The 25868-nt window shown below is 37.8% G+C and overlaps 1 protein-coding gene across 2 annotated transcripts in view; it reads left to right on the forward strand.

The window, feature by feature from the left end:
- The first annotated feature begins 329 nt into the window (after window positions 1-329).
- Window positions 330-25868, forward strand: part of LOC127426189 (EF-hand and coiled-coil domain-containing protein 1-like) — a 38462-nt gene continuing 12923 nt past the window's right edge. For both annotated transcript variants that reach the window (XM_051672830.1, XM_051672831.1), the window contains exons 1-2: window positions 330-1124; window positions 3523-3938. In XM_051672830.1, coding sequence (XP_051528790.1) covers window positions 357-1124; window positions 3523-3938 — 1184 coding nt within the window. In that variant the 5' untranslated portion in view covers window positions 330-356. The remainder of the gene's footprint in view (window positions 1125-3522; window positions 3939-25868) is intronic.

The following is a 25868-nucleotide window of genomic DNA, read 5'->3' on the forward strand; positions in this document are numbered from 1 at the left end:
TATCTTCTGTTTAACTTAAGTGTCCAAACCCTTTTGGGGGGTGCACAGTATGTTGATTAATGAATCTGACAGTGTTGTTAAGTTGTTGTTATTATGTTATTATTATTTACCCTGCCATAATAGCTTCCTGAATATTGCAGTTCCACAGTCCTTTCCAGAGACTGTTTAGCCCCCTTTCTGATTCCCAGGCAAATGGTCATTTTTTTTCAAAAGTTTTTTCCCCCTCTGCAATTAAGATTTTGTGGGGCGTGCTCACTCCACAGCAACGCCCCCACGCGCACAGCGCGCACTCAGTTTCTGCTACAAGAGTGGGGCGGTCTGGTGTTCAGATGACATGAGCTTGGTAAACTGTTTGTATGCACAGAGAATCTGTTAAATCCATTAATCCATTTAGCCTCTATAAATGGAATTCTTGTAAGCGAAAAAGAATGGAAAAGTCGGACGCATGCGATCCATACAGCCGACCCGCGCGCAGGACACAATGGATCGTGAGCACTCTCGCGTATCATTACGGACTAGACCGTGGAGTGGAAAACGAAATTATAGTCCTCGCAACCGGGTTGGATCAATACCTTCAGGAGATTTTTCATCACCTAGACTCTCAGGGAGATGGAAAAATACCCGCCGAGGATTTTTACATTCTTTGCGAGATTTTGGGGCTGGATAAAGAGTGTGATTTGGAGGAGTGCGCGGGGATTTTGGATAATCTACCCAAAGAGTTCAGCTTTAGACAGTTTCATGCCAAACTCTGCGGTTATTTCAGTACCAAAGCCGGGTGCCACTATGAGAATGGGAGGTTGTTGGTTGGGAGGGATAGTCAGCATATAGAGACGCAGATCAGACTCCGGAGCCCTTTGAGGCGGCGAGAGAAGCTGCTCGATTTGGGTACCAGTCATAAACGAGAAAGCGGAGAGTCTTCTTCATCTCCCACTGTGGATAGACACGCGTCAGGTTGTAAGCAGCTGGGATCGTGCACCAGGGAGTGTTACGAGGAAATAGTGGCCCTTGAAGAGGCTGAGGATAGAATAGCCAAACTTGAGGAGGAAAATGCGAGTCTCAGAGAGTTGGTGGAGGACATGCGCGCGGCTCTTCAGAGCAGTGATGCTCGATCATTGGCTTTACAGGTACATCCGTTGTGATGCAGTGCGGCCCAAAAGGAAATTTGGGATTTAAAATTGAATTCAAACCTTAAAAAAAAAATAGCCTACAGGAATTTTTAGGATTTAAACCTAGAATGCATATGTGGGTCAAAGATTGCAACGGCCGTCTACTTTGTGACAATATTTTTTTACATGCATGGATTTTTTGCTCTGCCACTCTAGGTATTTCTCAATGAAGGTGTTTATGACCATGTGAAATTATTATTATTTTTTTTTTCAGTTTAGTTGAATATTTTTTTATTATAAAAGATTTTGCATCACTATCTCTAGTGATAGTGATGCAAAATCTTTTATAATAAAAAAATATTCAACTAAACTGAAAAAAAAAAAAAAAAATGCATATGTGGGTCTTATATGAACCATGCTTTTATACAAAGTGCATGACATTATACCTATTAGGGAAAGTCCCTTTGTAGAAATCTGAGATGCCTAGTTCACAGCAAAAATGTTAATAGCTTCTGGACCTTCTCAATATGTTTCAACCTGCAACTTTTCTTTATTCAGTACACCTTACCACTCAAAACAACAAATATAGCTAAATATAGTTCCACACAGCAATACAGTCACAAGGGTGTCATTTAACAAGTTTATAGCTTTGCAAAAAAAAAAAATATATATATATATATATATAGATAGATAGATAGATAGATAGATATACTAGTCCATATTTGTGTTTGTGTGGGTAGGGTTGTTGAGACATTTCATATGTTACCACAAACCATGGAAATTGCCCATATTACTGTTATACAGCCTTTTATTTATTTATTTATTTATTTATTTATTATCCCTTTTTCTCCCCAATTTTGGAATGCCCAATTCCCACTACTTACTAGGTCCTTGTGGTGGCACAGTTACTCACCTCAATCCAGGTGGTGGAGGACAAGTTCCTCTTGCCTCTGCTTCAGAGACTGTCAATCTGTGCATCTTATCACGTGACGCGTTGTGCATGACACCGTGGAGACTCACAGCATGTGGAGACTCATGCTACTCTCCGCGATCCATGCACAACTTACCACGCACCCCATTGTGAGCGAGAATCACTAAACGCGACCACGAGGAGGTTACCCCATGTAACTCTACCCTCCCTAGCAACCGGGCCAATTTGGTTGCTTAGGAGACCTGGCTGGAGTCACTCAGCACACCCTGGATTCGAACTCGCGACTCCAGGGGTAGTAGTCAGCGTCAATACTCGCTGAGCTACCCAGGCCCCAAACATTTAAATCATTAATACAATTATAATTACAGTTAATATTCCATGAAAAAAATATGTAGTTTTATAAAGAATAATCATCTCAAATTCACCTGGGTCTTTTTCAATCCACATATGCATTTTAGGGTTTTAAAAAAATATAGACAAGTCATTTTAATTTGTATAGGGCTTTTCACAACACACATCATTTCAAAGCAGCTTTACAGAAAATTATGCTTTAGCAGAAAAAGAAGCTGTAATATCTGTAATATCTTTGAGTCATAATTGTGCAGTTTGATAAAAAAAAAATGATGTAAATTGTGCCTTAAAATAAGTAATTAAATAAATAAGTAAAGAATAATTGTATTTAGACCCCCAGTGAACAGGCTAAATGCTACTGTGGCAAGGAACATAAAACTCCATAAGATGTTGGTTAATGGAGAAAAATCACCTTGGGGGAAACCAGGCTCACTGTGGGGGCCAGTTCCCTTCTGGCTAAACAACATGAATATAATGCCAATATTACTTATTTATGTGTAGTACAAGTCATGGTTTAAGAATAGTAAACTAAGTAAGTGTTAGGGGCCAGTGATTAAACAAGAATATTTTGTATGAACGAATCAAATCAAATAAGCAAATTTGTGACATTAACCATGTTAACTCATTTATTTGAAAGGTCAAACATCCTTGCTTTCATGGAATCACACAAGATGCTCTTTGGAACATTCTCAAATCATACAGGATAACATGGATCATTAGGTTTGGCACAAACTTGTAGAGTCCATGCCAGCTCGAGTGCTTTCTTTCATTAATTACAGCAAAAAGAGGACATACCACATACTGGTACTTAGAAATTCTGAAATTCTTGTTAATTTTTCAATTCACTTTTTCATTCACAATGTTATTATTATGATCTAATTTGTAATGGGAAAAAGAAGTATTAATTTAGAAAAATGCAAAATAGAAGTATTTTTGGCTAGTGGTCTCTGACATTTGGACCCCAGTGTAAGTGATTTGTTGTAATACTATTGAGCAACTATATTGTCTATATAAAGTCTATTTGATTGTTAGGTTGGGTATCATTTCAAATGCATTTATATGGCAATTTTGACTTATGTTGGCAATGACAGAGACAATATTGTACCTCTCATACATAATTTCTGTGTATTACAGGTTGGGCTGTGGAAAAGCCACTCCAAACACAAACCAGAAGGTGGCTGTTTCATTGCCCACCAAAGGCAAACTGCACAGAAGCCTATCACTTCTGGTACCCTGAAGGACATCCAGAGTTTCCTGAAAGAGATGGAGTTCATCCGGAGTTCCAGGGATGGGCAGATTGAGGAGGCCATGCTCTTCAACCAGAAGCTGGAACAAGAGCTGCGAGTTGCGCGTGAGGCCGTGCTGATGCTAGAGGAATGTAACAGGACTCTAAAAAAGGAACAGGTGGAGATGAGGAAGAGGGTGGAGGAGGCCAGGCAGGCTGTGCTCAGTGGCCTCAAGAAAGTGAAAGAACTGGAGACCAAAGCCAGTCATGTGCCTGTCCTGCAGAGAAATGTTCAACAGCTGGAGATGGAGCTTCTGTTCTACAGGTGAGTCAGACACTTGAGAGTAATGAAGCTTGGGTTTGATGGGTGATATTGAAAGGCTAATTCATTTCTTTTAAAGGCCAATAGGCTTTAGTTACTTTAAAGCCATGAACTGTTATTTGCGACTGCTAGTTGGTGATTCAGAGGTTACATTTTCCTCTAAGATAACACTGGGTTGGGGTTTGTGTTTGTGTTAGCGTCTATGGTTTATAAAATATGGCTTTCTGTTGACTGTATTACATCATTTACAACTAAAGGTAGCTTGCTTAACAACTCGCACATGCCCAAATGCTCAACAACAATACCAGTTTCGGCCACTGGGGGCAGTGGTTTGAATTTCAGTAAGCACAGAGTGATTTCAGCTGAAGAACTTTTGCCGAATTCACAGTGAGATCAGTCTGAAGTCAGCAATATTTTTGGTCAGTTTTCCCAGAAAAGAAAGACAAAACTTTAAATGTGCATATCTGCTAAAAGATAATTTTGTGAACTATTAGGAATACACTAGCACAGAGGTGCCCAAACGTTTTCCTACGAAAGGCCAAAAATCAAACTTGATTGAGGGCCGTCGGCCAAAATTGAACACACTTTAAACAATTAATTCAATTTTAAAATGGCATGTTTCAATAATTACAAAATTGCATGATCTCTACATTGCATAATGTGCATTGTTACTGAAACATTTTTTTTCTCATTCACATATTTCCAAATATTTTGGCTATTAAATTAACAGCCCACAAAACAGTGCACCGACACAGTGGAGTAAATGACAGCCTTTCCGCAGATTTTGAATGAGGAGCTTATAAAAAAAAAAAACATAGCAACTCCTTCAAGCCAATTTAATAACATTTTATTTAACACCAAGGCTATTTAACACATCCAGATATTATTTTTGTTAATATTATTATTAACTGGGTAGTTCAGCAAGTAAAGACACTGACTACCACACCTGGAGTCGCGAGTTTGAATCCAGGGCGTGCTGAGTGACTCCAGCCAGGTCTCCTAAGCAACCAATTGGCCGGTTGCTAGGGTGGGTAGAGTCACATTGGGTTAACCTCCTCATAGTCACCATAATGTGGTTCTCGCTCTCGGTGGGGCACGTGATGTGTTGTGCGTGGATGCCACGTAGAATAGCGTGAGCCTCCACACGCGCTAGGTCTCTGTGGTAATGCGCTCAATAAGCCACGTGATAAGATGCACAGATTGACGGTCTCAGATGCGGAGGCAACTGAGATTCGTCCTCCGCCGCCCAGATTGAAGCGAGTCACTACACCACCATGAGGACTTAGAGCGCATTGAGAATTGGGCATGCCAAATTGGGGAGAAAAGGGGAACAAACAAAAAAACAAAAAAACAAAAAACAAAAAAAAAAAATATATATATATATATATATATATATATATATATATATATATATATATATATATATATATTATTATTATTATTATTATTATTATTATTATTAACTAAATTATTGCATTTGATAATTTTAGCACGGGAGCACAACACCGAACTGATGCACAACATCTGCACAACGGACGTCACAAAACAAAAAATGTTCAGTGAAAATTCAAATGAAGAATGCGATGGATATATTAAGCTGGATCTATATCAGTTTGCAGGGGAATTTGTTTTGCCCAGAGCCTCCGTTAACTTCCGACCCTGGATGGAACTAGAGATGGAGATGAGAGATGTAACAGGTGTTTACGCATCTCTATTCACCATGAAGCTGGTACATTATGCAAAGCATTTTTGCTATTTCTGCCTTTCTTGCAAATGTACTGCATTATGAGTAATGAGGGAGCACCAAGATATGAAAGGCGCACGCGCTTGCAATGTTAAAAGCTTTGTTGATTATAAACAGGAACAATATAGTTTTATAGCGTCGCTCGCTTACGGAGACATGGTATAATGCATTTGCATGTTGAATTAACAGGTTTAGAAAGTTTACACATCTGTAACATCTTAAGCTCAGTAACTATGCGACAAAGCGCTTCCTCACTGTGTGCGCTTACACTTCTGACACTGCTGACAGTTGCAGATGAGAGAAAGTGAGAGACAGAGCCGATTTACTCGCACAGCTTCTGGAATTACAGTTTGATACAAAAACAAGTTTATTTATTTGATTTGTACATCTGTATCTACTGGTTTACTAATTCGCAGCTGCACTGTATAGTGAATAAAAGTGTGCAGGAATTTCCCGCATTATGAACGTGGAAATTGCGGGAATTATTAAAATTGTGCGGAATACTTGCGCTAAATTTCAGGCTCTGCAACAGTATTATATTAAAATATTAAAGTTACCCTGGTTCCCCTCCTTTATGATTTCATTATACAAAAAAAAAAAAAAAAAACATTACTCTGCAATCTGCTAAATTAATGCAATGAAAAGCTGCGTCAATGGCATTTTTTTATTTTTCCACTCTTGTCATATACATCAAGGCGGGTCAAATCAATGGTCATAAGTTGGCCAGTGGGCCCTAGTTTGGGCATCTCTGCACTAGCATATAAATGGCTTCAAAGCTAAGACACATGGACTTAGGAAGGAATAGGTCACCCAAAATAATAATTCTCTTATGATTTACTCAGACTTATGCCATTTCAAAGTCATATGACTTTCTTTCTTTTGCAGAACACAAACAAATAGATTTGTGTATGATGCGTATTATGTGTTTATATCCATACAATGCAAGTCCATAAAGGTAATGCATATGACTCGAGTGGTTTAATCCACCTGAAGTGATACGATAGATTTTGGGTGAGAACAGACCTAAATGTAACTCCTTTTCACTATAAATCTAGCCATCAGCAGTCTCCTAGACGTGATCATGATTTGAAGTTCGATTACTTCTCCTTGCGCTCCAAAACCGATCGAATTACTTCAGAAGACATGGATTAAACCACTTGAGTCATATGGATTACCTTTATGCTGCCTTTGTGTCCTTTTTGGAGCTTGAAAGTTTTGGATCTTATTAACTTGCATTGTATATATATATAAACACATAATACATCTATGAGAATGTCTTCTTTTGAGTTCCGCAGAAGAAAGTAATTTGAGTTTGAAACAACATAAGGGTGAGTAAACTATGAGAGAATTATCATTTTTAGGTGAACTATTCCTTTAAAGCCACAAAAAAATAAATAAAATAAATTACAGAATGATTTCATTGGGTCTTTAAAGTACTGCAAAGAACAAAAACAAGAGAAATACATCACGCTGTGCGACATATTTGCACGTTGTTTGACTGAATTGCTGTTTCATGCCGTTTTAGCAAGGTACTTGTGGAGTGTGCCTACCTAGGGATTCTGTATACCCACAGACATTTGTCATGGTGAGGTAATCTGTTTTAACATTGGGATAAGCTTACTTCAGCAATCATGAGGCATAAAAAAGACTTTGGCTTCTGTTCCTGAGGGATTTGCTGATGTATATACACAAGATTCAGTCTCAACATAAAGATTCAGTAACTGCAAGTGAGGATGTTTACTTTAGCTGTTCAGCAGTTGAAAAAGTATAACAGAAATTGCAGAACTTATCCAGAGGCATTAAGGAGTACAATATATCAAGGCTGTAACCATGTCTTGAACACTGGGGGGGACCAACCATTTTGAGGGTGGGGTCGCAGGTGTTGAGGTCACAAATATAATGGCCCTCTTTGGTCCTTTAAAATAGTAAATGCTCTGAATTCTATAATTTTCTGAAAAAAGGCTTTAAATGCAATAAAGGGCCAAAATTGTATACTTTTTTGGTTTTAAAAGATAAATATTTTTCACACAGATCACACAGTACAAGACTACTACTGTCTACATTGCTAGCAATTTGCCTGTTTTAGTCATCTTTTCTTTCTTTTTTTGCTGTATCAAAGAAAAGATGAATATAATTTGAATTTCTTTTTATCACTGATGTATCTGTAAAATGACATGACTGTGTCAGCTGGCTAGCAAAAAGAAAATACACAAAATGATTTACTGCCATCAAGTTGTCCCTCATTGTGTTTTTTTCCCCAGTAGAATCTTAACACAATATTTTTTTCAAGAATCTGAACGCTACTCTTTTCCATACAAAAACAGTTCATATTGAGAACTACTGTCAAGGTCCAAAGGAAAAAAAAATCATTATTAATATACCATAAAAGTAGTCCATACAACACAAAATTCAGAATGAATTAAAGACATAAAAAAAATTACATTTAGAAAATCTTAAATTGATTTTTTTTTCTCCCCAATTTGGCATGCCCAATTCCCAATGCGCTCTAAGTCCTCATGGTGGCATAGTGACTCGCCTCAATCCGGGTGGCGGAGGATGAATCTCAGTTGCCTCCGCGTCTGAGACCGTCAGTCTGCACATCTTATCACATGGCTTGTTGAGCGCGTTACCGCGGAAACATAGCGCGTGTGGAGGCTTCACGCAATTCTCCACGGCATCCATGCACAACTCACCACGCGCCCCACCGAGAGCGAGAACCACACATTATGGCGACCACAAGGAGGTTACCCCATGTGACTCTACCCTCCCTAGCAACCGGGCCAATTTGGTTGCTTAGGAGACCTGGCTGGAGTCACTCAGCACGCCCTGGATTCAAACTCACGACTCCAGGGGTAGTAGTCAGCGTTAATACTCGCTGAGCTACCCAGGCTCCATCTTAAATTGATTTTAAATTATTACCTAATAATATTTGCATTAAAAAGATATGACACTGTCCTTGCCACAACCTAAAAACTCAGTTGAAGCCACAAGTCACAGGTCTTACCATGTTCTAGTTTTAATCTGAGGGTGAAAACACTCTACTTTGTGTTATAGATCATTTTCTAAGACAATATCAAGTGAATTTTCTAAAATGCGACTTCAGAAACTTGCCAGATAACCACAGTCACTCAATTCCTTTACAATATACACACATTCGCTCTTTGTCTAAAGCCTGACATGCTGAAAACGGCTCCGTTAATGTTTTCACATTCAAAATGATAAATGACATACGAATCACGTACTGTACGTGACATATTTTTTATTCAAATGGCAAATTTCGCCAAATGGTGAATAGTTTGCACCATTGGAAATTACTGTTGGTCTGTACAACATTTCAATCATAAAATAGTGGGCAAATATTGCATGTTTAGTTATATACTGACATCTTACATGACACTAATATGACTTGACACCCTTAATGTATATGGTGGTCACGGACCTGCTATATATGGTTAATGCTGCTGCTGTTTTTACAATAGATTTCACTCCTGGGATCAGTTTAGTGTCTTTCCATCTGTTATGTACTATGGATGACAGTTTGTATATTGTTATGGTTTGCAGGATTTTGAATTCAATACAGTAGCCCTAATGAGATAATTGCACAATATCTGCAACAAATACAGTATCTTGGTGAAAGTTGTTATTGCTGAAGCTAGTGCATTATTTTCATCTAAGCCAGACTGAATGCAGACAGTAAACAGTGTCTCTCATTACATAATGTAGCTTTAAATAATCTGATTCATAGTGAATTGAAATTCCTCTGGGTTGAAATGGCTTCCACAGAACTCGCTGGCCCATATTCTGCCCCATAAGTCTGCCAACATACATGCTATTTAGGTTGGCTTGATGTGGTTCTGCTTTTTGAGGGCAGACCTTGTTTTGTTTGGGTTCATTTAGTTGTCAACGTGTGTGGCAAATGGGCTCCCACTTTGGTTAGCTGAAATTACGCACAGCTACTACTGGAAGCCGCTCATTTTGGGGTAGTTTGGGTTTTATACCTAAGCTGTCATTGAACTTTCCTAGCGCACAGCCGTTTAATTTACATTTAGAAGCTGTTAAACTTAACGTCATCAGTGTTTACATATTTCTTGAATTGTAATTTTGAGGCAGCATTCCTGGAAATCCTGATAGAAGTTGCGTTCAAGCTGTTTTTTCCTTAAATAGAAACTCTTTGTGTAATTTATATTCAAGTGTAAAATTGGTATTAAGTCTTCACAAGTTTGAAGAACATGTTTTCCTCATTAGCGTAAGAGCTATTACTTTTATTACATTCATTACAAAGCTGAAGTGTTTGCAACAGTTTTTTGTTTTTTTAAGAAAAACTAGGCAAGACCAGGCATGTTGCTGGTTAAAGGGTGGAAGGGAATTTGAGACTGGTTTCAATTAAATTTTAAGTCATACAGACAAAACTTGAAGGCAAATATTATATTAATGCACATAGCAGCGTCCCAGCATCCATTCCATGATAAGAGGAGGGCTCTTACTGACAGAGGCATGTTGACACTTTTTATAAACATTTACTTTTATAGCTCCAGGCTGCACTAATCTATGTGAAGTCTGTGTTGGACTTTACCAGGAAGCCTTTCGATGGCGTCTCCATTGATGCTCTTACGCCAAATAATTCATTCCAGATCACAATAGAGCTGACACATTTGGGGACAGTTCTATTCAGACCGGGAAGGCCTGACCTAAGCCGATTGAAAGTTCCCTTATATCTTCAAACAGTTTCCCCGCTCTACAGAATAATGGATGAACACTCCCTGTCTGTAACCTAGCAACAACTCCTACCACCCTCACCAAGTTTAGAGTTTCCCTGAATGCCACATAAGAAAGTTTCACAATGAGTTCCTGTTTGTTTTTAAGTTAAACTACCATACCAAATGTTTGCAATGTTTCAGAAGAGTGTTATATTGAGAAGCACTACTTTGCTTGTAGACCTTATTAGTTTGAATATAAATAAACTCCCTTGGCTGTGGCTCTGTTTTAATATTTTAACATAACCAGTAACAGACCTCCGAAGTAGACATCAGACTCACTCTGCCCTTGCACTACATAGAGTTTGGTATAACACTGACCAGAATCAAGTGGATTTATCTACAAACGATGTTACATGCAACATTTTTTCCATATTTGGTACCTTTTGACTGGATTTGGCAAATGATGTTGTCCGGGTTAATCAAATTAAGGGAGGCTGATAAGATTGTTTTCCCCCATCTGCAGCTCTCTGATAATAGAATTATACTCTTAATATTGGGATATTGGGGTGATTGCAGATCAGCCTTATTAAACATTTATGAATTGGGATCAGGATCAAAGTGCAAATTATGGGGGAGTTGGTTGGGCGGTGACTCCCTAATTTTAGGCTTCAGCCCCCACAAAGGAAGTCAACACAAATATATATTTGTTTTAAGAGGCTGTTTTAAAACAAATATACTAAACAGTTTTAATTCTACATACAGTATTACAATAAATGCTGCACCAGAACTTTCAAACATCTCCAACCTGGTCTCATAGAATCACGTAACGTTACTCACATTTTTGCAAAAGGATTTTTACATGGCACATTCACTTATTGCTGCAATTTCCTGGTGAGTTAAATACTTGAGGTGCTGCAACAATGATTTTTACTATTCACACAAATCACGAGTACAGCGGCAGATTATCAGTTCATAAGTGCTTACTTTTCTCCCTGTTCCTCACACAATGCTATCTTATGACATCTAAACACTTATTATAGCGCATGACTTGTAAGGCGATACATTTGAACATTTATAAAATTGCACTTGCAATGCAAAAGACCGGGTTATGAGTCACACCGAGCAAGTCGAAACGTGAACCGAAAGTGTAATAGATGCGCCACAAAATGGCGTGGTTGCTTCATCAATTGCATTTTCCATGTAACATTTACTTTTTTTTGTTAGGTTCACTTGAGAGAGCATCAAAGGGATAGTTCACCCAAAAATGAAAATTCTCTCATCATTTATTCACTTTCATGCCATCCCAGATGGGTATGACTTTCTTTCTTCTGCTGAACACAAACAAAGATTTTTTTGAAAAATATTTCAGCTCTGTAGGTCCATACAATGCAAGTGAATGGTGACCTGACTTTTCAAGCTCCAAAAATCACAAAGGCAGCATAAAAGTAATCCATACGACTCCAGAAGTGATATGATAGGTGTGGATGAGAAACAGATCAATATTTAAGTACTTTTTTACTATAAATCTCTACACTGACATTCGTTCACATTTTGAAAGTGAAGATATCTGAAATGTATTTAAAAAAAGGATTAAAATATTGATGTTTCTCACCCACACCTATCATATCATTTCTAAAGATATGGATTTATCCACTGGAGTTGTATGGATTACTTTCATGCTGCCTTTGTGATTTTTGGAGTTCTGTTCACCATTTACTTGCATTGTATGGACCTACAGAGTTGAGATATTCTTCTAAAAATCTTTGTTTGTGTTCTGCAGAAGAAAGAAAGTCATACACAACTGGGATGGCATGAAAGTGAATAAATGATGAGAGAATTTTCATTTTTTGGTGAACTATCCCTTTAACTGTAAAAACCTCAGCTGTTAAAGAGAAAATTAAACTCGCTTTAGCGCCACTCACAGGACATTTCATCTTGAAACTGCCGCAATATGTGTAAGAAATCAAGTAATATCATTTTGCAAAAATGTCGCCACAGTCACGTTATTTTCATGAGATCAGGTTGGTATTGGATGGTAGGTCAACAAAGTATAAGAAATGTCATTTTTTATTATAGTAAGATTTTACTATAGTTTCTATATAAGGAAAAGTGTATATCTTATGTTCTGTAACTGATCATTTTAATCACTATTTTGCCCTTACTGGTTTCATTATAAGTGGTCCTGCAATGTGACATGATTTTTTAAAAGCACAAACATTTCAAATATATTATTCAATGATAATATGGTAAAAAAAATAAATAAAATAAATATAGAAGAAGAATTAGACAAACATTAGTTTGAAATATTAGAAAAAACTATTGATAGAAATAGAATATTTTTTCTTAAATAATTGCATATCGCACCACACACTACTAAAACTGCTTAAAATTTAGCCAGCACAAAGCGCAGGTGGGCGTTAGTAGGAGTGTTTGGGCTATCTGTGGGTGTATGCACACAAACTGTGAGTGTATTGTATGTTAACGGAGTGCAGCAAAGCACTTTGCCTGAAATAGGTCATTGCATTAAGACATTTTATCTCAGCGCAAAGTTTAAACTCAGTTCCTGCATTTGCAGTTTGGAGATTCCACCAGCAGTTGGTAATAAAGTTCATTTCCCAACTCTGAAAATACAGTGGAACATCAAATTATATCCATGACGATCACTGTTGTAGCCATTTTATGAAACAAATATGTGAGATTTGTTATAATATCTTCAGGTCAGTATTTATTTTAAAATTAATATTATTATTATGTTTATATTTACAGTTGTATTTATGATCTAATTTGTATTGGTATTTTTCCACCTGTTGTCATAAAGTGATTTTTATGTCACTGCAAATGTGGCCGGTGGAAGAAGTTGGAGAGGGTAAAATGTTTAGATTGGTATGATTGTTTTGACCACTTTGTTATTTTGATTATATTTTCATTTTGTTTGAAGTGTAATTTGAATTTAGATATATTGGATACATTTTTTCGTGTTTCAATAAATGAATAACATTTTTAAAATCAAAATTGACTGGTAGAAGTGAAGTACGCTCCGATACAATAACCAAGATTTGTCAGTTGACAAAAATGATTAATAATACTTACATTCTCTATAATTTAAAGCGTAATCCAAATCTTGATGGGAACCACATTTTCTACATGTATAATAGGAGCATGTCACTGTCAAATAAATATGCCTGACATTCAAGGATGCAGTTAATGCACAAAAGAACTTAAGTTCATATTTCTATTCTTCTAATTCATTGCATACAGTCCATTTACACAACCAAGTTCTTATGAACGTGCTGTGCTGTCTTTGTTTATATCGCTGGTGCTTGACAGGGAATGGACTATATAATAGGATGCAGATGTGGCGGAGAAGAACCTAAGAATTAAATTTAACTTAACCCAGTCCATTAGCATTTTGCGTGCGCAGTTTCGCCAAACGCACTTGCGCCTAGACTTAGTGCATGCTTGCAGGAAAATACCAAAACTTTGTGGCCATGCCCACTGACTTTGAGCGCATGACTTATGGCATAGTGTTGCGCTTAGCACTAGCGCTCTTAAAATAGTGCTTTTAATGTCAAATAACCAAAAATCACAAGGATATTACAAAAGAAACGAGTGTTTTATCTAAATGTTTTTAAGATAATTGCCTATATGTGCTTAGAATGGCAAAAGGCAATCTGGACTGCGCTATAGACAAAGCTCCACAGATTGCGCCCTGAATATTACAACTGAACTTAGTTTTAAATAAACTGACCCCCTGAAAGTCATTGTACCAGTAGTCGGACTTGTGTTTCAGCAGCTCATTTTTTTGCAAGGAAATATAAATGCACATAGTGTGGTAGCCACATGCAGTGTGCTCTGGCTGGTTTGTGGCAAATCAGAGCAGAGGTTTTTCTTTGAGACCAAAATGCCCAAGGGCAAGTGTTGAAAAGTCCCTAGAGTGCATCCAATGGGCACACAGCTGTCTGAAAACAAAAACGGTGCAGGATGGCCTTTGATTCAGCTGCCACTGGGTGAAGAGGATACCGGTCATGCTCCATAGGTCATAAAATGACCCATTCACACTGAGAGTGATGCCTTTTATCTGAAGAGAGAGGTGTGTCCACTGGCAATTTCTCATCTCCTCTTTGTTCAGATCTTAATACAGTTCTTTTAGCACATTTTAATTGCTCACTTAAGCTCCCCCACCTGCCAGTTTAACCTTCCCATCTGGTCTGAAAATGATCAACAATATTAGACTCTTCATGCTATTATAGAAATATTCCAGGTTTAATAGAAGATATGCTCAGTCCACTGCATTTTTGGTATAATGTTGATTACCACAAAAATGTATTTTGACTTGTCCCTCCTTTTCTTTAAAAAAAGCAAAACTCTGGGTCACACTGAGGCACTTACAATAGAAGTAAATGTGGCCAATCCGTTAACATTAAAATACTCACTGTTTCAGAAGTATAGCCACAAGATGTAAACAATATGCGTGTTAACATGATTTTAGTGTGTTAAAATCGCTTAACTATTCTGTGTAAATTTATATCCAATTTCACAACTTAATTTCCATGACAGTGTAATGCCGTAAACCCTAAAATGACCATAGAAAATGACGATTTAAACAACTTTACAGCTCATTTAATACAAAAGTTTTAACAGAAGACCTAATGTAAGCGCTTTTATAAAATTATAAACTTCACATTTTGCTTTTAAACCCACAAAAAATTGGCCACATTCACTTCCATTGTAGGAGCCTCACTGTAACCAGGATTTTTAAAAACATTTTTTAAAGAAAAGTAGGGACGAGTCCTAGAGTGTATCCGACACTTTGCAGTCACCCAGAACGAGAGAAAGTGAAGTTCAACTTTTGATCTGACAGATATTGCGTAAGGTTTCCTAAAGGCCTCTTGGCCCCTAATAAAAAAAAGGAAGCTGAGGGAGGTTTAGATGGGGGCCAGGTCTCCTGGGGGAGGTGGTGGTAACAGACCTGATCTGTTCAGTTCATTTCCATGAAAAATACACCCTCCGTGTGTATCATGCCTGGAGGCGTTTTTCTCTCCCTCAAAATCCAAGATGGACCGAAGCCCTCCTAGTAGACCCCAAGAGGACCATGCTAGGCAGCCCTTAGGACAAAAGAGACAGACGGTGGGAGAGGAACAAAGGGGGAGGGGCCGCCATCTGGAGGAACAAGCAAACACTCAGCTGTTTGTTCAGCGGAGAGATGAATTTCCACCATCTTACTCTATTTATCTCACAGCAAAGACATGTTTTATGTCCCTCTTTTCACACCAGATAAAAAACATTGCATTTATCATCAGGTCTGTGCTGTATTTTTATTTTTCAACACTGCTGGCATCACAGAGACTGACATGTTAAATGTTAGGCCGTCTAACCTCTTAAAAATAATCAGTTATTATTCAAAGAACTATTATTTCAGCTGCAGAGTGGCTGACCTATGTGAAATGTGTCCGGGTAACCTGTAGTACCTCAACACACAATAACAGTGTTGGACAGCTGTAATGAACAGTCCTTTTAAAATCCCCTGTATTATGTCTGAAGAAGGTAAACAAATGACAACTAGACGAGACCTCAGAAAGATGTTATCTTTATAGGGCAGGATTTGTGGGCACCAGTGTTTTCTATGCAAGAAATGAAAGGAATGAAAGTTGTTTCATTATTTACTCACCCTCATGCCATTTCAGCATTTTTTTTTTTTTTTGCTGTCAGACACAAAAGGAGATATTTTGAAGTCCCAATGAATGGGGACTTAAAAAAAGTAATAAAGGATAACACATTGAAAGCTATCGCATGGCTTCAGAAGACTTGGATATATAGCCAGCCTGATTTAATGAAAATGTGACTGTGGCAATATTTTTGCAAAATGACATTATGGGGTTCATTACACGTATCGCATCATTTCCAGGTGAAATGTCCACTATGTGGCACTGAAAGGGTGTTAAATATTCTTCAGAACAGATGAGGTTTTTAAGGTTAATGCTCTAGTCTATTGAATTTTAAATCAACAAAACCAACCTACCTCCCTACCCTAAACCTTAAAACTTAAACTTAACCAGTGTTTGGTAAGTTACTCTAAAAATGTAATTAATTACGAACTACTAATTACATCTTCTACAGTATTATTAGATTGCTGTACTAATTACTCTGTCTGAAAAGTAATTGCATTACTTATTACTAATTACTTTCTAAAACCCTGATCAACCTCGACCAGATGAAAAATACAAGGATAAACATGAAACTGTTCATTTAATTCTTTCAGATAAATCATATAAAATCAAATAAATTATTCATGAACTGGCCAAAGAATTTAAGGGGGCAGCGTTAAATTAGAAAACATACATTTTAACATTAGACGTTAAATTTTGATTTTAAATTCAATATTGTTTTATATAGAATTGTTCTAGAGTCTATACAGTATTTACTGCAATTACATCAGAAGTAACTGTAATTAAATTAATGAAAAATTAAGAGTAATCCCTTACTTTACTTTTTTTTTCAATGAAAAAGTTATTTAATTACAGTAATTAGTTACTTTGTAATGCATTACACCCAACACTGACCCTAACTGATAGTGTCAAAAAAGCTAATGAAAAACACAATTGCTGAAGCAACCACGTTTTTTTGTGGTTCTTCTGACACTTTTGGCTCATGGGTAAACTCACATGTATTTCAGGACTCGTACCACGGTGCTTTGCATTGCAAGTGCAGCACTCTATCAGTTGAGCTACCATGCAACTTGATTGTGCTTGAACAGGCTTGTAAATGTAGTTAGTTATGTAATGCAAATACAAAAATGTGTGACCTTAGAAGTCATGCACTATAGTTATAGTTACAGTTACAGTTTTTCATGCCATAAGATTAGGTATTGTGTGAGGAACAGGGCGAAAAGTAAGTGTTTATGAACTGATAATCTGAAGTTTTACTCGTGATTTAAAACTGTGAAAAAGTGAATAAAAGTCACCGTTGTTGCAGCATCTCTGGTGTTTATTTCACCAGATGAATATAGCGGAGATGATCAAATGGACCACAATTATGAGCACATCCACGGAAAAAAGTAATTTGGGTTTAGAACAACATGAGGGTGAGCAAATGATGACAGAATTTTTATTTCTGGTGAACTATTCCTTTAAAGTATTGTAGTCACTTTGCTCTGAGAACTCTCTGAAAACTCCCAAGACCTTGAACGCTTTTCCAGCTCTCTATTAGTCTTGTAAAGGCTTCAAACACTGCTTCCCGACGGTCCATTTTCAGTTTGGAACACTTCCCATTCTCCTCCCATTCTTGGCCAGCTGATGCTCCAGCTCTGCAGACCTCAGCACTAATAAACTGCACACCTTGCTAACTTGTGGGATAGGAAATATTCTTCAAAACCTCATGCTTTTTTGTATGATTTCTTTCTCTAAGAAGGACAACTCCTTGTAAGCACTTTGACTTTTCAGAAATGGAATTGTGTGAGAAAGTCAGAGGTTAAGTCTGCTTAAACCCATTTGGATTCTTCTCCAGCGTTAATCCATTTCATGTTTATGACTTGTAAAGACGTGTAAACACTTCACATGCCTCCTTCAAAGCTCTGTTTACTGAGGCTGCCCGTGTAATAACAAAGATTCCGGACTCTGATTAATTATCATCTGGTTTGATTTGGAATCTCAAAGTTCCAGACACCCAGCGGCACCCCCAGCGGTTTAGGTAATTTGAAAGAATCAATGAAGTCTGCGCATCCACCCGTGCACACGTGTTCCATGTCAGCCTCTCTAGTTTTACTTTACCAGGTATTATGTTACCATGTGCCTACTCTTAATTGTGGACATCTGTTTTGTAGATTCAAGATAAAACTGTTTCTGTATCAGCATTTATAAGGACCTTGAAGCGTCTTGGCAGATCTAATCTTATTTAGTTCAAGATATTTATGTGTTTATCATATAGTGGTTGTTTTACGTTGAGTCATCCCTTCTGAAGTATGCTGGGTGCGAGAGGGGTCTGAAAGTTCAGGTCCTGCTGTTATAAACACAGGAAGTGCAAGTCTTAACCACAAACAGCTGGGCTCTCCCCATGTTAGTGCATCACTCCGGTCCAGTATAAATAGAGTCACAAGATACAGAAACCTATTGTTAGCAGCTTGACCACCAAAATAGAGTACGACTGGAGTCCTGAGAGCTCTGCAAGGCAAGCTGGGCAGCCGAAATCCTACAGTGATATGCAGACTTATAAAGTACAGGCTTTGCCAAAGTTCTGTATCGCATCTGTTTATCTACTAAAAAAAAAAAAAAAAAAAAAAAGAGGAAGAAAGCTTGCTATAGCTCTGTGCTTTACTTTTTCCACTTTAATCACATATTCAGGTGGAATCATTTGCTCATGTGTCTCAAAAAACGGATTATTCTGAAGAAGATGTGAATGGTGCTTGCCTGTCCAAAATACTAACTCAAATATATTCAAATACTGTATACAGTATAAGTAGTGTATAGTGCACAATTTTTACTTAATTAAAATGACATTTTGTCACAACTTGATTTCATTGCGTTCTATCCATTTAAATGTGTCAAATGGAAGTTTACTTAATCCATTTGAGTTGGGACTACATTAATATTTTTTTGTGGTGTTAATGTAGCATTGATGAAACTGGGCAGGGGATTTCTGTTTCCCAGCATGCATTGCTTGGGACTCGATAGGGAGAGTAAATGTTAATATTAAGTGTTATTATATGTGCTTTTGTGCATGATGAATATAAAGAGGGATACTTGTTAGTGTTTCATGTTTTGTTATGTTGAGATTTAGAAAAGTTTCTGTTATGTTGGAGTTTTGGGGGTCACCATTATGGTGAAGAGTGGAGCTTGAGCTAATGTTGAGGACAGGTAAATGTTGCAAATGAAATGAATTGTTCTTTTTGCTGAGCAAATTATGTGCTAGCTATAACATAGCTACTAAACTAACATTCACTAGTTAGTACATAAATAAACTAGTGCTGTCAGTCGATACCTTTTTTTTAATTCATGATTAATCTCATAATGTTTTGTAGTTAATCACGATTAATCACAGATTTTGAAAGTGCAATCTGCGTTTTGGTGATAGTTAAGACTTGGCGTGCTTCTGTGGTAATTAAAATGTGCCTTACATAGGTGGAAAAATACTTGATTTCTATCACAAGTTCCATCTGGGCTTGTTTTGTACTTAGCATTAAGACGGCCTTTCTTCATCATTTTATCACAGCTGTTTTGTGTGTGTGAAGAGATTCTTTTATTACTTAGATAACCTCCACGGCTCTATCATAGCAGAGAGCTTAACGGTCAACTAGCGTGTTACAGCGGTACTGTGTTATGCTATTTTATGCTAAGCTTGTAGGCTCTCCTTGGTAGAAGGGCTCTGGTGTGTGTGTTTTTGTGGTGTGTGTGTCAGTGTAATGACTCCGGGCGGAAACATTACAAAGGTTCCGCTCTTTCATCAAGTGTTTATGATGGTTTATTGTGTATTAACGGTAAATGCGTTAATCACGGTTAAGAAAAATTAACATGTTAAACTTTTTTTTTATTAAATTGCATGCGTTAACGTGTTAATTCTGACAGCTCTAAAATAAACATAAAAGAGATTTATTTGAGTTACATTTACATGTCTAATTTTGTTGGGTCTACCCAATTCAACTAGGTTCTTTCTACGCAAAGTGTTTGTGCTGAGATTAAATAGTAATTTTAAGTTAATAAAACTCATTGAATCTATTTAGCTCTTTTTTGAGCGTAGTTCTTAACCAGGTATTCCACTATTAAGCATGATTTTTTGAAAACGAAGTTGAAATAACATAGACTGAGGGCCTCAACAGAAGCAACAACCTCAGAGCTCATGGTAGGTCTGCCTTTAAAGGTTTATAAATTATCATTAAAATTGAATTCCCCTATGGAAAAAATTAATGGTATTTTTACTTCTGGAGCCAAACTGTTCCGCTGTATAGTGTTATAGAGTGGTTTTTAGTGAGCTGCTATTTGGTTGCCAAGGTGTTCTGGGGGTTTGCTAGGTGGTTGCTTATTGGCCCATGTCCAAAGAGCCTATTTTTAAGGCTCTATGATATTCTGGTCCCTTGATATGGCTTGGATCTCTACTTCAACATAAGTCTATGAGATTTCTTTCTCTAGTTTTATCGTCCATAATGTGCAAATCATAATTATGATTACTTGGCGTGATTGTATTGACGTTGACTACCACCCCTGGAGTCACGAGTTCGAATCCAGAGTGTGATGAGTTACTCCAGCCAGGTCTCCTAAGCAACCAAATTGGCCCAGTTGCTAGGGACGGTAGAGTCACATGGGGTAACCTCCTCGTGGTCGCGATTAGTGGTTTTCGCTCTCAATGGGGTGCGTGGTAAGTTGTGCATGGATCGCGGAGAGTAGCATGAGCCTCCACATGCTGTGAGTCTCCGCGGTGTCATGCACAGCAAGCCACGTGATAAGATGCGCAGATTGACTGTCTCAGAAGCGGAGGCAACTGAGACTTGTCCTCCACCACCCAGATTGAGGTGAGTAACCGCGCCACCACGAGGACCTAGTAAGTAGTGGAATTGGGCATTCCAAATCAACAAGCTGCATAATTTGAGGTATAATTCATGTCCGTAGCACAAATAATATAGGATGAGTTATGTGCTTAGGGTTAGGGTTTAAAACAAGCACCCCCAAATTATCTTTGCTTAAAAGTTTCCCATTTAGGCATGCTCGCTTTTAGCTAGAATTACAGAACCTGACACTATGAGGTTCACTTATGGGTGATTCAGCCAGCTCATGTCAGTGTTTCAGATAGACAGACACTAGCACAGACAGTTCAGTGGCTCCACTTTTCCACTGAAAGAAAATGAAGACAGTGGATGTCTGTCAGGCTCCATGGCCAAATCTTTGAAGCCTCTCTTTAGTTTCCAATAAATGTTGAGCATAGAACCTTTTGCTTTGAAGTTTAAATTCAAGTAATTCTGCATCACAAAAAAACATGTCTATCATAGAATGTCAATTCATCAATTCATCCTCTCACAAATACCGCTTCATTCCCGTGTCTTGTGTCAGTTTTCAATAGATTATCAGCTAGCTTGTTTTAAGGTGGCTGTTTGGAAGACAACGGAGATTGAATCAAAAAGAACGGAAATAACAGTGACTGGGAGGGCTAAAGTATGCCAGATGTCTGTTCTGTCAAATTTGGGTTTTGTGTTTGTTGTTATGCAGACATATCCTCTGTTCTCTCTCTTTCGCCATCGCAGTCTATGAAATAAAACCAGCATGTTTCCAAAACAGCCCATTTCAGTATGTTTCCTGCATATCTTTAAAAGCATTGCTGGCATTTCAGGATGTGTAGTGTATGTGTGATGTTACATAGTGCGTATTAATGAGAGGTTCGCCTAGAGGTCAGTACATATACTTGTTGAGCTGTGCCACTCATGTGGGCTAGATGAGTTCGAATCCGGCTGGCAACTGTTCCTGAACCCGTTTGGCCCTCCTCTCACCAACATGTCCTGTCCTCTTTCATTGATACAATGAATAATAATAACAAAAGGTTTTAAAAACCTTTTCTAATTACATAAGTAAACAGATTTTATACCTTGTATTCCATGATCCATTTAAAGATACCATGTATCTTATATTAATACCATGGTACTTTGATATGGAATAGAAAGTTTACCATGTTCATATATTATGGTATTTATAGACATTTCAAAGAATACTATGGTTTTACTATGGTACACGCCCAAAAACATGATAACCACAAAAAAAAAAAAAAAAAAAAAAATATATATATATATATATATATATATATATATATATATATATATATATGTGTGTGTGTGTGTGTGTATGTGTGTGTGTGTGTGTGTGTGTGTGTGTGTGTGTGTGATAAAACTGCACTGGTTCTTTTAAGAAGAAGATACAGTTCTCTGCCCTAAGGTTAAGAGTAGGGATGCACAGATATAAAATGTGTTTGCCTATACTGATATCTGATTATTTAGAACAACATCTGGTGATACTGATAGTTTGGTGGTTCTGATTTTTAATGCTACCTTGTTTCAAATTGCTGATAATTAATTACACAACTTTGAAAGAAATTTAAATAATAACTTTATTGTCTATGTCTCTACATGTTTTCCATGTTACAGAGTAACTGGTCTCCGTTATAAACAAAACAATGAAACAAAAAGGTCATTATTAACTCACATTAACATTCTTTACTCACATTACAGGGATAGTTCACCCAAAAATGTAAATTATCTCATCATTTACTCACCCTCATGCCATCCCAGATGTGTATGACTTTCTTTCTTCTGCTGAACACAAACAAAGATTTTTAGAAGAATATTTCAGCTCTGTAGGTCCATACAATGCAAGTGAATAGTGGCCAGACCTTTGAAACTCCAAAAAGCAGATAAAGGCAGCATAAAAGTAATACAAATGACTCCAGTGGTTAAATCCATATCTTTAGAAGTGATATGATAGGTGTGGGTGAGAAACAGATCAATATTTAAGTCTTAAATAGAGCTTAGATATTCATCGAAAAATTTTCGCTTGTGTTCAGCAGAAGAAAGAAAGTCATACACATCTGGGATGGCATGAGGGTGAGTAAATGATGAGATAATTTTCATTTTTGGGTGAACTATCCCTTTAACTGAATTCTGAACTGCCTCTCGTTAGGCTCACATTAAATTGGTAAGATTTTTTTTTTTTTAATGTTCTCAACATTAACAGAATTCTGAATGATGAAGCTTGTTCCTTTTTAGCTGAAGCAGCTTCCACATTATCTTTAATAAACTCGTCATATTCTGTGCTGTGTCGAGCTTAAAGGCGAGTAATCAGATTAGTTGTGTTGAAAGTTTTAACAGTAGTTCCACCTCGTGAAATTCTAGCAGCTGTCTTTGTCACCCAATTCAAAGTAATTCCACACAAGATACATTTTCTGTCACACATACCATAAGTTGTAGGCTAATTGTCAGACGAGTTTTTGCGCCCTGTTATGACAGGAAATAATCGGCCCTGATTATCAACTGTTTTTAAACAATTGAGTGATGTCTAATAGGTCAGATAATTGCTTTTATCTGCCTATATCAATGACTGGCCGATACATTGGTGCATCGCTAGTTAAGAGTAGGTTAAGATTCAACTTAAAATCAGATAAATTTGAACATTTAGGCCTATGTCTTAGATTGATGGCATTTTCATAACCCTTATGCAACCATTCCATTCTACACTGGCCAGACTTGTTTCACAGTCAGTATTTAAAGGGGCCAAGTGCATGTCACCTGGATCTTATAGTGAGACTCTTTCCAAATGTCTGGAGCAAGTTCAGGTTTCACGTGAGCTTTGTTAACTACTCTGTGTGTGCTCACTCGCCCAGTTCTACAGACAGTGGGTAACCGGGTCTTTTCAGCAGCTCATCTAAATTTGTAATCACATTCATAAAGTCTATAGATTTCGCAACAGAAAGCAGATCCTGTCAGCAGTATTTGTCATATATAAAATGCGAATCGCATCTACAAGACTAACCGTGACATTGATCAAAAGTAGCAACAAGTTAAGTGGCCTGCCTTTTCAGAGGCACAAAGTCTTTTTTCTTTTGTACAGTACACATCATTTCAGTACAACAACGACTACATTTACATGGTCACCAGAAAGTAGCTTATTGCGAGAAAGTGGCATTCCCGTTTACATGCACTGTATAAGTGGCAAGCACTTTACTCCCGTATACACGCAGCCTGGTCAGTAAGCAGCTTTCTCCACAGCAACGTAATTTTCCCATGATGCTTGTGTAAATAACCAACATGGTATCCGAGGAAGACTACGCTATTTTATTCTCCATTGCTTTGCTTTATTTCCAGATATTCCAGAGTTGTTGCTGTTTATTTTCTTAACGTTCCCTAACACTTCAATAGTGGGGTTTCCTTTTACGTAAAACTCCGGGATTCCCTCAGTGTACGAGCACATACACCGATCAGCCACAGCATTAAAACCACCTGCCTAATATTGTGTAGATCTCCCTCGTGCTGCAAAAACAGCACCTACCCGCATGTCAGAATAGCATTCTGAGATGATATTCTTCTCACAACAATTGTACAGAGCAGTTATCTGAGTTACCGTAGACTTTGTCAGTTCAATCCAGTCTCCTTTCTCTGTTGACCTTTCTCATCAACAAGGCATTTCCATCTGCAGAACTGCCGCTCACTGGATGTTTTTATTTTTTGCACCATTCGGAGTAAATTCTAGAGACTGTTGTGTGTGAAAATCCCAGGAGATCAGCAGTTACAGAAATACTCAGACCAGCCCGTCTGGCACCAACAATCATCCATCTGATTATCTAATCAGCCAATCGTGTGGCAGCAGTGCAGTGCATAAAATCATGCAGATATGGGTCAGGAGCTTCAGTTAATGTTCACATCAACCATCAGAATGGGGAAAAATATGATCTCAGTAAAATTTGGACCATGGCATGATGGTTGGTGCCAAACAGGCTGGTTTGAGTATTTCTGTAACTGCTGATCTCATGGGATTTTCACACACAACAGTCTCTAGAATTTACTCAGAAAGGTGCCAAAAAAAAAAAAAAAAATCCAGTGAGTGGCAGTTCTGCAGATGGAAACGCCTTGTTGATGAGAGAGGTCAACAGAGAATGGTCAGACTGGTTCAAATGGACAAAGTCTACGGTAACTCAGATAACCGCTCTGTACAGTTGTGGTGAGAAAAATATCATCTCAGAATGCTATTCTGAGATGCGGGTTGGCGCTGTTTTGGCGGCACGAGGGAGACCTACACAATATTAGCCAGGTGGTTTTAATTTTGTGGCTGATTGGTGTATATGCAAATGTAGTGACAGTCAAAATTTTACATTGGAGTATATAAATGGGCATAGTTTACAGTATATGTGCTTTTCCCACTGTACTCCAAGAAATGTTGAACTCTTTCCGCTATGTTGACCCCTCAGAAACTTGTAAGAAATGCCGCTTATGCATTTACATGGCCACATAAGCCGAATTCTTTGGGAGAACCCTTGATGTGCTAAACTGCTTTCTCTTAATCTCTTAAATGGCATAAGGAAATCGCCATTCTCAGTGAAACTCCAATTAGTCACACTGTACATCTGCAATCACGTCATCACAATGTCAATGGGTTCCCATAGCTACCCTGGCTGGCCTGTTTAGGGTCTTCTTACTACTCCCCCTTGGCAGCTGTATGTCATCATAGACCTCCGAAACCCACCTTTAACCCACACACCTCTCTTCAAACACCCTACACCCCGTCATCCCACAATGTGGATTCCAAATATTGACCTTACACACTTCATACTGCTCAGAACTGAAAGCATAGTGTACCGAGGGATGATTTTGTGGGCTATATTTATGACCGCTCTGTACTAAAGGGTTCCTCATGGCAGCAGGATATATGCATGAATGCACCCGGCTCGAAATTCTTTTTTCAACTCTCTAGGATTCATGCTGGTGACTTTTTTCTGCAGTCAAGACATTGTCATCTGGAAACATTTATACTT

This window comes from Myxocyprinus asiaticus, chromosome 35 (genome assembly GCF_019703515.2).
Source record: "Myxocyprinus asiaticus isolate MX2 ecotype Aquarium Trade chromosome 35, UBuf_Myxa_2, whole genome shotgun sequence".
Lineage (NCBI taxonomy): Eukaryota > Metazoa > Chordata > Actinopteri > Cypriniformes > Catostomidae > Myxocyprinus > Myxocyprinus asiaticus.